Below are 16,121 nucleotides of genomic sequence, written 5' to 3'. Positions count from 1 at the left end.
ATTCAGTAAGGATTACCTTCCTCTCCTTGTATTATTTTTGGAATAAATAATTGTCAGAAAAGGGGAAACATATTGACTTGGAAAGATGGGTGTCCATGCTTAAAAGACCTTAAGGCATTTAAAGAATTTGGACATCTTTATCTACAGGACTATGAGTCCTTGGAGTTTTTACCAATGAGCTCAGGTGGTTTGTTCTCAGGTGGCACTAGTGGTAAAGAACCTGCCTGTCAATGCAGGAGACATAAGAGGTGTGGGTTCCATCCCTGGGTCAGGAAGATTCCCTGGAGAAGGAAATGGCAACCTTCTCCAGTATTCCTGCCTGGAGAATCTCACGGACAGTGGAGACTAGTGGGCTACAGTCGGACATGACTGAAGCAACTTAGCACACACACAGGTGCTTTTAGATCAGTGCTGAACAACAGAACATTCTATGATGGCGGGATGTTCTTTATCACTGCCCAATATGGAAGCTTCTGGCCACACGTGGCCCTTGCACACTGGGGATGTGGCTACTGCAACTGGAATCTGAATTGTATTTACTTTCAATTACTTGTTTAAATTGCCATACATGGTTAGTTGTAGCTTCCCTGGTGACTCCGATGTAAAGAGTCTGCCTGCAGTGCAGGAGACCAAATCTGATGATATTCCTTTATTATAAGGTTCTCTCACAGCAGTCTGGCCTTGGGGAAGCAGAAAGAATGAGTTGAAGCTCACAGGCTCTGAAGTTGGATTGCTTGGGTTTACATCCCAGCTGTGCCATTGGGTGATCTTACCTAAGAGAAGAATGCTAATGACATCACCTGCCTCAAATAAGATGTTGGAAGTATAAACACAAGTCAATACAAGTAAGGGAGAAGGCAATGGCACCCCACTCCAGTACTCTTGCCTGGAAAATCCCATGGACGGAGGAGCCTGCTAGGCTGCAGTCCATGGGGTCGCTAAGAGTTGGACATGACTGAGCGACTTCACTTTCACTTTCATGCATTGGAGGAGGAAATGGCAACCCACTCCAGTGTTCTTGCCTGGAGAATCCCAGGGACAGCAGGGCCTGGTGGGCTACCGTCTATGGGGTCGCATAGAGTCGGACACAACTGAAGCGACTTAGCAGCAGCAGCAGAAGCAATACAAGTAAGAGCTTCAAAGAGTATTATGATCATTTCCCCAGTAAAGAGTCCTCATGCTTTACTACAGCCATGTATTTGCTTCTCTGTCTCATCCACGAGGTTATAATTACTGCTGTAACACCAAGGCCAAGTACTTGCCTGGTGCATTTAGACTCTCATTAAATAAGTGTTTAAATAAAGTGTTGAAGGAACAGAGAAAGGGAAAGGGAGGAGGGGGAACAGCACAAGAGGAGGAAGGGAGGGAGGGAAGAAGAATGAATAAAATAGGCAGTAATGCTTTTTCATGAAGAGTAAAGCAAGCTTCCAAAACAGAAGAACAAAATACGAGAGCTTTCAATAAAAACCTCAGTGGACATGACTGCTGGCAATGAAGGTGGAATGACGTTCTCTGCGGGAAAACACGTTTCCAAGTGACTATGAAGGGAGCTGATATCTCTGAGGGGGATAGGAAGCTGGCCTCGAAGGGATTGTCTACGAAGAGATTCCACACCTATTAAAATACAAACTTCAGTCCTTAAAAGTATTTTCAACCAATCTTCATCAAGAAAACAGGTGTGGGTTGTGTGACCTTGTATGTCCATGTGGTAGTCTAATCCAGGGGTCCCTAAACCCCCAGACCATGGACTTTTAAGATCCAGGCCTCATGGTGGGAGGTGAGTGGTAGACTAGCAAGCGAAGCTTCTCTGTATTATAGCCACTCCCCATGACTCACATGACTAAGTTCCACCTCCTGTCAGATCAGTGATGGCATTAGATTCTCACAGGAGCATGGACCCAACTGTGAACTGAGCATGCAAGGGGTCTAGGTGTGCGCTCCTCAAGAGAATCATCCCAAAACCAAGCCCTCTGCCTACCCACCCCGTGGAAAAATTGTCTTCCATGAAACCAATCCCTGGTGCCAAAGAGGGTGGGGACTGCTGGTTTAATCTAAAAGGCAGTAGATTAGAAGTGAAGCATAAGCCTTGATGGTTCCACATTTCCACGTTATTGTTAATACTGCATTCACCAGTTCCCCCAAAAAAAATCAGTGTTGGGCAAGTTTTCATAACTGTTTATTCATTATAAATAGTAAATATTTACTGCACTTTTTTACAGGAAAGACATTTTTACAACACATCGTTGTTGGTTGAGGCTGCAACACGAAGATAGCTCTTCTCTCGATCCATCACCCCCTAAGACCAACGTAGGAACTAAACTCAGTACTATGTCTAGTCTCGCTAACTCACTACATAATAGTTTTTAACTCTAAAAGGAATGTATTTGTGCCTACCTCATTCATGGTTCCAAGAATAGAAAGAAATAAATAACACTGCCTTCCACCGTCCTGTTCCTCTGAACATCTCAAAAAACAAATTTATTGACATTCTAAAATGTCACCACACAAACATATGTAAACCTCAGTTCCTATCACCTTTCCATATTGGATATTATTGTATAATTTAAAAGTACATGAGAGCCAACATGGACATCGGTATTGCTGCCCTGCCTTTCATAGAAAAGAGAAGAATGTAAACGTAGTCATTTAAAAAGGATTATTCTCGAACATGTTCTCTCATCAAAAGGGGCAAGCCGGGTGTTGGTTGTCCAGCAAATGGCAAACGTCACTGCATTCTACCACAATGAATCATGGGCTGCGAAAAATAAAGCACCTGCAAAAATAGAATTCTGCTTCTGTTTCTAGGGCCCTGGACTTTGCCAAAGCATCCGTGAGGTACACAGTATTGCACTCTGATAAGCAGCTGTGGGAATGCGCACCACTTTTTCACCCCACCGCACCCCCCACCCCAGGTTGGCTTCCGAATGAAAATAAACTGGGCACATGTCACACACCTCTTCCACACTGAGAAAGAAAACAAGCTTTCCTCCTGGATTTCCCCACCTTCCCGTCCTGTGACAAGACGTGTCCACCCAGGTCGTATATTGACAACCAAATTACAGATGAGGGTAAGATAACAAATAATTTATTGGGGACGTCCTTTACATCTAGTCTAACTTCCTAAAAACGGTGGGACTTATTCTTATATCCATTTCCAGTGTGTCAAAGACTCCTCCGTTCCTGCTTCATGGAGCGAGCAGTTTTAAAGTTGTAGAAGTGTCAGCATCGGACGTCAAACTTGTTCTACTTTCTTCTCCGACTATATTTTCAGAACGTTCTGCTTACCCAAACCAGTTAAAATAAATCACACACACACACACACACACACATGGAATGTTTTAGCTCCTTGATCATCTGCACTAGAGTTGGGATATTTGATATGTAGCCATGTTAAATCATTGCCTTAAAATGTTGCATTTGTCTTTTATTGTTCCAGATCTTCCTTTTCTCCACTGCTTTTGTTCGACACGTTCAAAAGAATTTGAAACCAACTACTGGAGAAAGAAAATCAATCATTCTCCTTTGTCTCCTGTCGAGATTGCCCCCCACAAGAGGGTAATTTTTTTTTTTTTTTTCTGAGAAGATTCTTCATGTCTAGGCCGTGGAGACCGGATACAGGGCCAGTTTACGCTCCAAGTGGACAGTTCACTTATGCGATATCTGGCTTGAGATAATGAAAGGCACCTGTAAGGAAACACACGCAGCTTTTCAGGTCAGGCTGGGACAATTCACAGCAAGGGGCAAAATCAGCTACAGGCTGACAATGTCATATTTAATACCAGGGTATCAAAGGATCGAGACTAATATTTTTATTCCTGAGACAAGTTTGACAGAACTCTGTGTCCTGGGGATTATACCCCGTATGATCCTTGGGCTGACCTCATTAAGAACATGTGTTTCTAATGCCAGGGGTTATTTCGTTTGGGCCAACACTTGTGTTCTACCTAGTGGCAATCAGCTTTCACGTCTCAGCAATTAATAACCGCAAGAGGTTGTTGACATCAGTTAAGAAAATAATTATACAAGGAAGCCCTTGCTGGAACGACCAGCTGGCTTTGCCACAAAATTGATACCGGGATGGAAGGCTTAATCATGTTGGCAGCTCCCCTTTCTCCAGGAAGAGTTAAAGTGTTTCACTCTTCCAGGAATAATCACTCCCTAGAAAGTCCAAGGCTTACTTTGTCCATACTGCCCATATTGATAGCCCGTGACAGGGTCCATACTGTAGCCCGTGGTGCTATAGGTGGGTGGACAATAAGATTGAGAGGTCGGCAGACTGTCCAAGCTCTTCATATGGTCTAGTCTCTGACTGCAGCTGGCCGACACCGTGGTGGTAGGTTCCAGGCCCCCAGTGAGAGGCGAGAGCGCGTAGTCAGTCTGGGGTTGGTGGGGTACCCCGCCGTGGTTGGTCAGAAGTCCCATTACCTAAAATAAACAGGCAGATGGGGAAGAAGTGAGAATGCAGGGAGGACCAGACCCTAGCCTGAAGCTGAAGGGATAACTGGAAAAAGCCAAGTTTGATTGCTTTGGAAATCTGCTGTGAGAGGGCTGTCCCGAAGAGGGTAACCTCAATTCAAAGTGGCAGAGCTATTACATCATGCCCAGTGATAACATCGGATTGCAGTTTCAGAAAGAAGGAGAGAGGGTGGAAGAGAGCGGACACCATGCCCCTAGTGATAAGATCAGGCTGGAAATTCAAGGAAGGAGGGACACAGGGACACAAGGATGGAAGGAGGGAGAAACTGTAACTGTTCATTTTGAATAATGTTTAACCATGTTATAACTGGGAGTGTCACGTGTCATTTTAAACAGGCATTTGCTTATATTTTTTTAAGTGACATGAATCTAAATCAAATTCTCTTTGTGTATTTTGAGATCTCTGTCTTTTTTCATAGAGTTCCCTCTCAAGAAAATTACTCTCCTTATGTTGGCCATCCTTCAGTAGTTACAAATAAAGTACTCCTTCTCTGACATTCCCTTGTGTTTTCCCCATCCTTCTTACTGTGCAATTAATACTTGGTCACCTACTTTGAATTGTGAGTGTTCTGAGAGGAGTGAACTACTGAGTCTTATATTCTCAGCCCCTAACAGTTCTTAGCACTTATCAGGCAAATGATTCTTCAAATAACTTCCTCCATTTACCTAATCCTTTCATTTCTTCTCCAAACTAACATTTTCATAAGAAATGTCAAAAAAAAAAAGAAAAGCCTGAAATGCAAACATATTATAAGAAGTCCGTTTGGCTTTTTAAATAACCCTGGAGAGCAAGCGAACTTTTAAAACAACAAAACTGTAATAACAGAACAACTTTCTGATTAGCACGGTGACGAGTTTCACAAACTCAGGCTCGCTGACCCTTACAACACACTGTGATGGAAGCAAGTGGATAATTAATTTTGCAGCTGGAAAACTGCCACCCAAGAGAGGAAGTGATTTTTCTCAACTTCGTACAAGTCAGTGGCAGGGCTCAAAAAGCAATCGCAGAAGAAATAGACTGCTGGGTAAAGAGCTTCACCTGCTCACAAAGTATTTCAACGCAGGAGCCCACCAGGGCACAATACTTCCATCCTAGTCCCGCTGTGTTTTAGGAAGTCTGAAGCATATGGAGATGAAAATGCACAAATAAAAGCAAGACGAGAGGGCAGTAATGGAACTCAATCTTGACTGGAGGCCTCTGTTACCCACTAAGGTAATTCAGGCCACAGAATCCTGGATGGAGGTGCACCAGTGAGGCAGGAGGGAGGGGTGAATCTTGCATTCCAGAAAGCTTCCTAAATTAGATTCCAAAACCAGTGAGGCCACAATCCCCTTTGGGAAGGGTTTGCGTAATCCTCATAGCTAAACAAAATCTTCTTGAAACAAAGCTTTAAACTGATCCATCTTCAATTAGCCCCAAAAGACCAAAAAAAGGGGGGATGGGGTAAGAAAACAAAAGAGAATCTGTTCACCACCTTCTATGGATTACGCATTCTTCCTCCAATCCTTCTCACCTCCCTCTTCCCCACACACCCAAGTCTCTGTTCTCCATTTCCTTGTCTCCCTTCACTTGAGTTCTTGTATAAGATGTGTGAGCAGATGGGAAGGGGGGCCAGTGTAGGGCAAGCAACGCAGTTGTTCCCAAATTTTAAAAGACATTCCAAGGGATCTAAATTTTCTTGAGCTTGAGATTTTTCAAAATCTCTAAAATTATATTCAAAAAAATAATTATATGTTTCAGAGCATAGTTCTGTTTTCTTGGGGATTAGAGAAAATGAGAGTCACAAAGTACAGTAAGAATCAATAGGATTCCCAGCTCTAGGAGGATGAAAGTCACCAGAACTTGGGCTCTCATATAATGCTATTTACAGTAAGTTGATTACTTCACTTTCTCATTTAAAAAAACCTAAACATAATGCAAAATGCATTTATTTCCTGAATGTTCTTCCACCTATACTTTTTTTTTTGCCTTTCTTTGAGCTCATATAGGTGATTTTATGGTATATGTTAGGAAAATTTGTAAAGGTCAGTTGACATACTAATTTATTAAATATTTTCTTTCAGCCCAAATTACTAATGTCTATTAGAAGAAAAAAGTCTTTAAAATAGAAGTTGCTCAGTACCAAACACAAACCTTTCAAATCAGGAGTACCTCCCTGTATACCAGCCTAATGGACAAGAGTGGATAAGGAAAATAAAAATACTAAAAATGTACCATTCTGGGGAACCCTCCTACCCTGTTAATGGTGATGTAAACTATTACAGCCACTATGGAGAACAGTATGGAGATTCTTTAAAAAAAAAACAGCAATCCCACTCCTGGACATATACCCAGAGAAAACCATAGTTCAAGAAGATACATGCACCCCAGTGTTCATTGCAGCACTATTTACAATAGCCAAGACATGGAAGCAACCTAAATGTGCATGGACAGATGAACAGATAAAGAAAATGTGGTACATATATACAAAGGACTATTACTCAATTATTAAAAAGAATGAAATAATGCCATTTGCAGCAACATGGATAGACCTGGAGATGATCAACCTAAGTGACGTCAGAGAAAGACAAGTATCAGATGATATGAAGAACCTTAAAAAATGATACACTGAACTTATTCACAAAATAGAGACTTACAGACTTAGAGAATGAACTTACAGTTACTAGAGGGAAGTGTGGGCAGGGAGGGATAAACGAAAGTTTAGGATTGACATATACACACTGCTACATTTAAAATATATAACCAACACAGCCCTGCTGTAGAGATCAATACACTGTAATAACCTAAATAGGAAAAGAATTTTTAAAAGAATAAATATAGCTATAGGTATACCTGAAGAATTTTGCTATACATCTGAAACTAACACAATATTGTTAATCAACTACACCCCAATAAAAAATTAAAAAAATTTTTCAAGTATGATATTTTTAATGAAAGGGGATTTTAACACAGGGCACAAATATTTTACTGTGTAAATAATCTGTGGTAAGGTTTTTTCAAAAAGCACTTATGAAAAGCAACTTTGTAACTATATCAAATCAGAGAAGAAAAATATACAGTGTTACTGGATAAAAAAGAAGTATATTTTTAATAGTGTTTTTCATGAAGCTGCTGCTGCTGCTGCTAAGTCGTTTCAGTCGTGTCCGACTCTGTGCGACCCCATAGACGGCAGCCCACCAGGCTCCCCCGTCCCTGGGATTCTCCAGGCAAGAACACTGGAGTGGGTTGCCATTTCCTTCTCCAATGCATGAAAGTGAGAAGTGAAAGTGAAGTCGCTCAGTCGTGTCTGACTCTCAGCGACCCCATGGACTGCAGCCTACCAGGCTCCTCCGGCCATGGGATTTTCCAATTCTGTTAATGGTATATCACTTTAAGGAAGAAATGGTATACTCTATGTACCATTACAGTTGAAGTGTAAGAGCAGAATTTTATTCAAAACATGCCCACTCTCCCATGAGCTATATGTACATTTTTGTGATAAACTTTTTTAATCCTCTGCCATATATTTCTTGTTTGCAAAACTCTGAAGGCAGTAATAACTTTGTCCATGGGGAAAAATACATGAAGACCCTAAAAGAGAAGAAATGAGTCCTTCCGAGAAGCAAAATTCAACTAATGCTGTTTATGTACCAACTTATTGGAGTTGCTGAATTAGAAAATATCTTAGGACAGGAAGACCTTAAAACATTATCTACTGATGGATGGAGAAGATAGGGTACTATCTCCAAGGCTGTATTCTAGGGCAAGAGAAACAGAGTTCCTTAAAGGTGCCAGGGCACAGTATCCTGAAGACATCCTGGGTCCTGATCCAATCAGGAGGAGTGGCTGCTGTGTGAATGGAACAAGAAGGATTCTTGTTAGGTCTTCTTGTCGCTATTACCAATGTCACACACCGGAAGCTAGTGACAGCTTCTGTATCAGCAGCTGCCCTTAGCTCAGCAGCCCAATATTTCCAGAGGCTAATGTGAAGAAATAAAGAGGACCAGAGACCCATTATCCCTTTGACTTCCCTGAGCAAGCCCAAGAGACAGATAGTCTCCCATGAGTTTTTCTTTCCATTGAGATAGTCACACATTGTAACCATGACTTCTTTCTCAGGAATTGTACAAGGATGGAGAAAGAAACACTAATATAACCCTACATTTGCTCTGAAATGGAAGTTAGTGAATGATGATAACTAACACAATTAATTTCAATGTTTCATGCTGAGAAAACATAAGATGTATATACGTCATTTTACTAACATATTTAAAAATCAAAAAGGAAATCTGTGTTAGGAAAGAAAAATAACTGTATCAATACAAAATGTATTACTTTCCCCTAACATAATTTAAAACCTCAAGTCTCTATGGAAGGGTCCCATTACACTTTTATGTACGTTTCTTTGAAAGCAATTTTGCTATTCCATGTGGTTCAAGGGAAGCTATGGAAATTTCTTTTTGCTGCACAAAGTTGGGAAAAGAACTTCTTAGAATTCCCCAATATGGCCACAGAATATCTTCCAGTCATATTTTAAAGAATGTTGTCAGGATCTTTTTTATATATGTTTTTCCTAAAGCAAATTGTAGTTCAAAGCCTAAAATAAAATCTTCACTGGTTGCAAAGTGGGGTTTTTTCCTCATAAGCCATCAGTAAGGTATTTCTGCTGCTGCTGCTGCTAAGTCACTTCATTCGTGTCCGGCTCTGTTCGACCCCATAGATGGCAGCCCACCAGGCTCCCCCGTCCCTGGGATTCTCCAGGCAAGAACACTGGAGTGGGTTGCCATTTCCTTCTCCAATGCATGAAAGTGAAAAGTGAAAGTGAAGGCGCTCAGTCTCTATTTTTGCCCGATTTTATTTTTTAATTTGAGATAGAAGAAACACAATTGCCTGGTTTTCACAAATAATTTCAAAGGAAAAAAAAAAACTCAGGGCTACTCAGTTCTGTCAGTTGAACACCAGTCATATTCTTATTAAATGTCAGATAAGTCCGGGAACTGCAATGAACAAGAAAATTATTCCTTTTATAAAGATATCTGTCTATCTCCTTGGGAAGGGAGATAGGAGGAGGATATTTAACTTTTAGTTGAGTACAAATCTAAGGTGAAGCGTATAAAAATCTATTAAATATATTGGTAAATATTTCCCAGATGTCATTTCTAAATTGTTTTATGGACAACCTTTAAAAATAAATTCAAACCTTAGAATCGTCAACCGGGACTTCTGCTGGTTCCTTAGTCATTCCCATTATTAGAGGCCTTTTTGAAGATCCTTTTAAACTCATTCTCAAGTTTCAGAATTCCAAATAGGTTGTTTATATCTTGATTGGAAGATTATATGGTTCAGGAAAAACTAACTTTACAATTGCTTCATGCCGTATTTCTTGAATTAATTTTAAATATAAAAGATAAAAAACTATGAGCCAAATTAAGATTTACATTTAAAACAATGTGTCTGGAAAATATTTGTCTTGGCTTACGTGTTATGATTTTGCCATCAGTTAAAAGTGCTTAGAGCTTATCAGAAATCTAAAATGATTTAGCATATTACGGTGTACGTCTAGGTACTTCTTTTTTTCCTTAGCAGGAATCCTGGTTCATGTCTTTATTTTCTTTTTTGCTCCTAAGTAATCAGATGCTCTTCTAACTTAACATTTACTAATACACATTTAGTTGCATTTTGGAAAACCACTGGGAGTTACAGCTTTGTATGATACAAAGAGGTTTTATTTTAATAGCTTCTACACTTTTCTTGAACTCTGGGAGATGGTGATGGACAGGGAGGCCTGGCGTGCTGCGATTCATGGGGTCGCAAAGACTCAGACACGACTGAGCGACTGAACTGAACTGAACTGAACACATTTCTTAAAAATCTAATGATTTTAAACTTTTAAAATCTGGATATAATTTATTTCCAGAACCAAACAAAAAATCCAAATGTTTATGCAAGTGTATTTTTCAATACGGGTGCTACTGAAGTTATCTGATAGTTAAATTTCAGCAACTATATTTTTAAGGCTATACCTAAACCTAAACTTGAACAGTGGAGACTTTCCCGAAAATGTTATCTTCAGATTCAAATGCCTTAGGAATTATCCTGCAGTTGATTAGCATCTAAATAATTAGATTTTTTTGCCCTCTCTGTTTGAAAGCTGTAAGAAGGAAGTTGCCTTAAGGCAGAAGTTTCTCTTAAGGTAAGAATGGTGACCTTCTCACCCATCCAGATTTCGGGAAGGGCATGGCTGATCTCTGCCTAACCAGAAAGAAAACTAGGACATGTAAAATGTCCAGCCAAATACATACTTATTGTGTTGGCCAAAAAGTTCGTTCGGGTTTTTCTGTACATTTATTTAAAAGCCCAAACAGAAAACCTCAAATGAAATTTCTGGCCAACTCAATATTTTTCTTTAATGCTAATCCTCAGCTAACATTTTTAAGTAGCTCTGTTTCATGCATGATGAAAAGGTATGAGTGCCAGACAAGTGTGGTTCATATGGTACATACATTTCCAAGATTTATTTGAAAAAAGCACTGTAAGTACTGTATAAGCTAAACTTTTAAGTGTTACATGTGCTTTAATCTCCAACTCTGTGATCAGTTACAGAATGATTTTTACTTTATCAGTTCTGTAGAATACCTCTTTCTCAATAGACCTAAACTGTCAAATGGACAGCAACAGAGATTTCTTTAGACACTGATGACTAAAATATAAATCTAGGCAGAAAATTCGGAGAAGGCAATGGCACCCCACTCCAGTACTCTTGCCTGGAAAATCCCATGGACGAAGGAGCCTGGTGGGCTGCAGTCCATGGGGTCGCTGAGGGTCGGACACGATTGAGCGACTTCACTTTCACTTTTCACTTGCATGCATTGGAGAAGGAAATGGCAACCCACTCCAGTGTTCTTGCCTGGAGAATCCCAGGGACGGGGGAGCCTGGTGGGCTGCCGTCTATGGGGTCGCACAGAGTCGGACACGACTGAAATGACTTGGCAGCAGCAGCAGGCAGAAAATTAACATAGAAATGGCTTGCAAGAGACATATATACATATACACATACATATAGAGTGTATTTCTAGACCATGATGGACAATCATATCATGTCCATCTATTATCAATAAAATAAAGCCCATTAAGAAAAAGCTCATTTCACCTAAATGAACACTTATGGTTAATACAATTGCTATTTGACTATGTTAGACCCACCATGGGCTGTAATAAAATTCTCATATGTTTTAATTCATTTACGCATGCCTGCATTTAATATGCTTTGTGACCATGTCTACAATTAATATGATTTATGAGAAAAGAACATGTGTGATATTGGAGGGGGAGGGGATAGCATACATATTTTTTCTTCTATGAATGAAAAATACAGCAAAACGGCTCAAGGAAAATTGTGGGCCGTTAGCATATTAAGATGGACTGACAGAGCCCTGAGTAAACTTGAGGGAGTTAATGATATCCTCTTATCTGACCCTGACACATTTGCAGCATGTAATTTACAGAAGCTCTGTCCAGGGAATCTTGACAAATGCTCCTAACGATGTCAGGGCAATGTTCCATTCTAATGTAAAACACATGTGGGTCAGATACCCTCATTCATCACTTAGCACAGAGAGTCTCCCACTCTTTCTGGGAGGAATGACATTACCTGCTGTTAACTCTTCTCCTTTCAGGAAATTTCTCACCACCACAGTAGCCCTCTGAAGAGTAAGTACTCAAACTTATCACTGTTTCAAAAACCTGTCTAAAAAACATGACTGTGGAAAATCAAGCATATATCTTGGTTTAATTTCATGACTACTTCTGGACACGTTTGCTAAATATTAATTGACCTTTTGAGACCTAAGAAACCAAATATAGACAGGGAAAAGCTCTACACCTGGGCATTCCACAGTCCTTCAATGAAATGGCGTTTAAAATTCTAATTGCCTATAAACTATGCCTGCATTCAAGGACATGCAGGGCTGATGCACCCTAATAACCATTCATAAATACACACCTTTCTGAATCTTAACTGCCCAGTTTTGTTTGAGATTCTCATACAACCTTACAATAACCTAGCATCCACATTACCTTTTAGAAAGAAGGGCCTCAACACTGCCCCCTCTGAAGCAGAAGGATGCTCGGTTATACTACATCTCCAATCCCCCCACAAACTTGGAAGGCAGACATTCCAGGCTACTAAGGGAGGAAAAAGTTGCCCAGCTCAACAACGAAATTCCTTCTTTCTTCCAGACCATGTGTGATGTAGGCAAATATTTTTGTGGTTGCCCAAAGCCCGTGTCATAAGACTCCATCTACTAAATGCCTAAAGACTACAGAAAAGGACCTTCCGATATGGCCTCAGGACAGAGAAAAGAGCCAACTGAAAAGATCAAGTGATACTGATTTAACAAGTAGGTATCAGGGAAACTATTTCTATTAACCATGGGAAAGCAGATCCCAGCCTCAAAAAAGTCTGAGAATGAACTTACCCTTCAAGAAGAGTTTTCTGGCCTGTTTCATAGGTTTTCGTGTTAAGGCAGAATAAACTTTCATTTAAAATGCTTGGAAACTTGTAACAACTGTATACATATGGGACAACATCTGAGAAGGCAGTCTTCTAAGAATCAGAAGCTACTATTCCAGTAAGCTAAAATCCTACCTACTTTAATTCCCCCACCTTCACAATGCCAGAGACACTGGACCAATAAAGACATGGTGATGCTTTTTCACATCTAAACTTATTTGTGTCCTTGATTATAATAGGCAGGGGCTAGATATGCTGATGACACCACCCTTATGGCAGAAAGTGAAGAGGAACTAAAAAGCCTCTTGATGAAAGTGAAAGAAGAGAGTGAAAAAGTTGGCTTAAAGCTCAACATTCAGAAAACGAAGATCATGGCATCTGGTCCCATCACTTCATGGGAAATGGATGGGGAAACAGTGGAAACAGCGTTAGACTTTATTTGGGGGGGCTCCAAAATCACTGCAGATGGTGACTGCAGCCATGAAATTAAAAGACGCTTACTCCTTGGAAGGAAAGTTATGGCCAACCTAGATAGCATACTGAAAAGCAGAGACATTACTTTGCCAACAAAGGTCCTTCTAGTCAAGGCTATGGTTTTTCCAGTGGTCATGTATGGATGTGAAAGTTGGACTGTGAAGAAAGCTGAGTGCCGAAGAATTGATGCTTTTGAACTGTGGTGTCGGAGAAGACTCTTGAGAGTCCCTTGGACTGCAAGGAGATCCAACCAGTCCTTTCTAAAGGAGACCTGGGTGTTCTTTGGAAGGACTGATGCTAAAGCTGAAACTCTGATACTTTGACCACCTGATGCGAAGAGTTGACACATTGGAAAAGACTCTGATGCTGGGAGGGATTAGGGGCAGGAGGAGAAGGGGACGCCAGAGGATGAGATGGCTGGATGGCATCACCAACTCGATGGACATGAGTTTGGGTGAACTCTGGGAGTTGGTGATGGACAGGGAGGCCTGGCGTGCTGCAATTCACAGGGCTGCAAAGAGTCGGACACGACTGAGCGACTGAACTGAACTGAACTGAACTGATGTCTCCTATTGCCCAGGCAACCTGAAGTAGCTGGCAAGATTCAGAGCCCATGTACATAGATAGTTCTTTTATCTACAGAAATGAACTCTGCTCCTACAGATCTTGACAAAATAGAATCTGTGTAATTTAGTGATAAAAAGAATACTCCCCAGTCAGTTAACTCAGAATTACTTAAGGTTGTCCTTTACTTTCTAAAACCTTTCTATTGTACCTGTTGTTTTAGCTAACTTTCTCCTTTGCTGGTGAGAGAGTATAGTTCATCAGATTCTCCTGCCTTTGAGGTATCTAGTATCACAGAAGCAGAACCACTGATTTTTAAAAAATGAGTTCATGTCACTATTGCTTGCTTACTAAGTCACTTCAGTCGTGTCCAACTCTTTGCAACCCTATGGACTGTAGCCCACCAGGCTCCTCTGTTCATGGGAGTCTCAAGGCAAGAATACTGGAGTGGATTGCCATTTCCTTCTCCAGGGATTCTTTCCCACCCAGGGATTGAACCTGTGTCTCTTGGGTCTCCTACATGTGCAGGCAGCTTCTTTACCACTAGCACCACCTGGGAATGTCAGAATTACATTTCAATAAATCAAAACAAGAATGAGAATAGGAAACAACAAGACAACCCTGTCCCATCCCTACTCTTAGCCCCATGTAATGAAGGATGGTTGCCTCTTGTTTTCATTATAGTGCATGCTCCGTCACTGAGTCATGTCCAACTCTTTGAGACCCCATGGACTATAGCCTGCCAGGCTCCTCTGTCCATGGAATTCCTGACAAGAATACTGGAGTGGGCTGCCATTTCCTCCTCCAGGGGATCTTCCCAACCCGGGGATCGAATCCACATCTCCTGTGTCTCCTGCATTGGCAGGCGGATTCTTTACCACTGAGCCGCCTGGGAAGCCACAGGTGATCTGAATTACTCAAACAAAACTAATTTTGGTACAATGTATGTTGGGGCAGTGTCATATCCCAAGTATATTAATTACAATGACTGCATTCTGAATGGACACCACTATGAGTCCTTGGGCCTTTAAAATGTGTAAGTAGAATAACTGAAAATACCCCAGTCACCAAGAAACTGCTTTTCCTTTGATGGTATTCAGCTTCCACATTTGCCTTCTTCATCAGAGACAAACAAAAGTATGTTTTTTTTGTCAGAGGCCCACATGATTGTTTTTTTAAGTAAACAATAATGAAAGCTCTATTGCAACAAACAGTATTATCTCTTGACCAAAATGCATTTAGTTCTTTTAAGTACTATGTTTCTCAGCATAGCTCTATAGGGTGATTCTTTTTCAATACCTTCCAAGTTTGACAAGAGAGTGGAACAGAAGATGAGATAGTTTAAGCAGCTTGCCCCAAGACACACAGCTAGTAACTGGCTGTCAAGTATTGCAATCTAGTGCTTTTGACTCTGGTGTTCCTGCTTAAATCGATGAGTTACACCCACATGGCCATCAATTCACTAAACAGGAATTCTCTGTATTTACTCATTTTCATACCTATCGATATTATTAAGCAGTTTATAGCTTCTTTTCTAAAATTACCCCTTTTCCCCCTAAGGTCACCTACAGAGGATGACAATGCATTCAAGCAGAAGATAATATCAGACGTTAACAGAAGAAACATTCACTGGTGAAAAAAATGTAAAGAACAATTCTAGAAATGGACAAATCATGAGTTGGGTCTCTACTCTCCACTGCTTTCATTCAGCACTTCCTAGAAAATGTTCCTCAAAATTTGGTAGTCTGATACTCAACAAAAGGGATCCAAAGTCAAATTAGAGAATACCAAGTTAAACATGTTTTTATACTGCAAGATTTGTCAGAGCCTTTAGTAGGCTAACATGCACTGGACTCTGAAAGATAAAGGGATATAATTTGAAATATTTACCAGATTTTTGATTCAAAATCTTTTTTTCCCAAACCACCATTCCACAGAGCCCACTTTGGGAACAAGCCTTTATTATGAGACACTGTTTGGCTTCTAAGCATTCAAAGATGATTACTACCTAGTATCATGCCTCTAGAAGCTCATGGTCTGAGGGGGATGGATATATTATAGTACAGTGTGGTATGTGTTTTAACAAGGCATAAACACACTACTGTGGCATCAACA

At 40.6% G+C, this 16,121-nt stretch overlaps 1 protein-coding gene across 4 annotated transcripts in view; it reads right to left on the bottom strand.

The window, feature by feature from the left end:
• Window positions 1-2,154: 2,154 nt before the first annotated feature.
• Window positions 2,155-16,121, bottom strand: part of PAX3 (paired box 3) — a 101,704-nt gene continuing 87,737 nt past the window's right edge. For all 4 annotated transcript variants that reach the window (XM_086366296.1, XM_086366307.1, XM_086366331.1 and 1 more), the window contains 2 exons: window positions 4,179-4,425; window positions 2,155-3,684 (listed from right to left, as the gene is read on the bottom strand). In XM_086366296.1, coding sequence (XP_086222422.1) covers window positions 3,650-3,684; window positions 4,179-4,425 — 282 coding nt within the window. In that variant the 3' untranslated portion in view covers window positions 2,155-3,649. The remainder of the gene's footprint in view (window positions 3,685-4,178; window positions 4,426-16,121) is intronic.

This window comes from Bos grunniens, chromosome 2 (genome assembly GCF_055505025.1).
Source record: "Bos grunniens cultivar Pamir isolate PY7600 chromosome 2, Bosgru_T2T1.0, whole genome shotgun sequence".
NCBI classification, from domain to species: Eukaryota; Metazoa; Chordata; class Mammalia; order Artiodactyla; family Bovidae; genus Bos; species Bos grunniens.
This window is presented reverse-complemented; position numbering and strand designations above follow the sequence as displayed.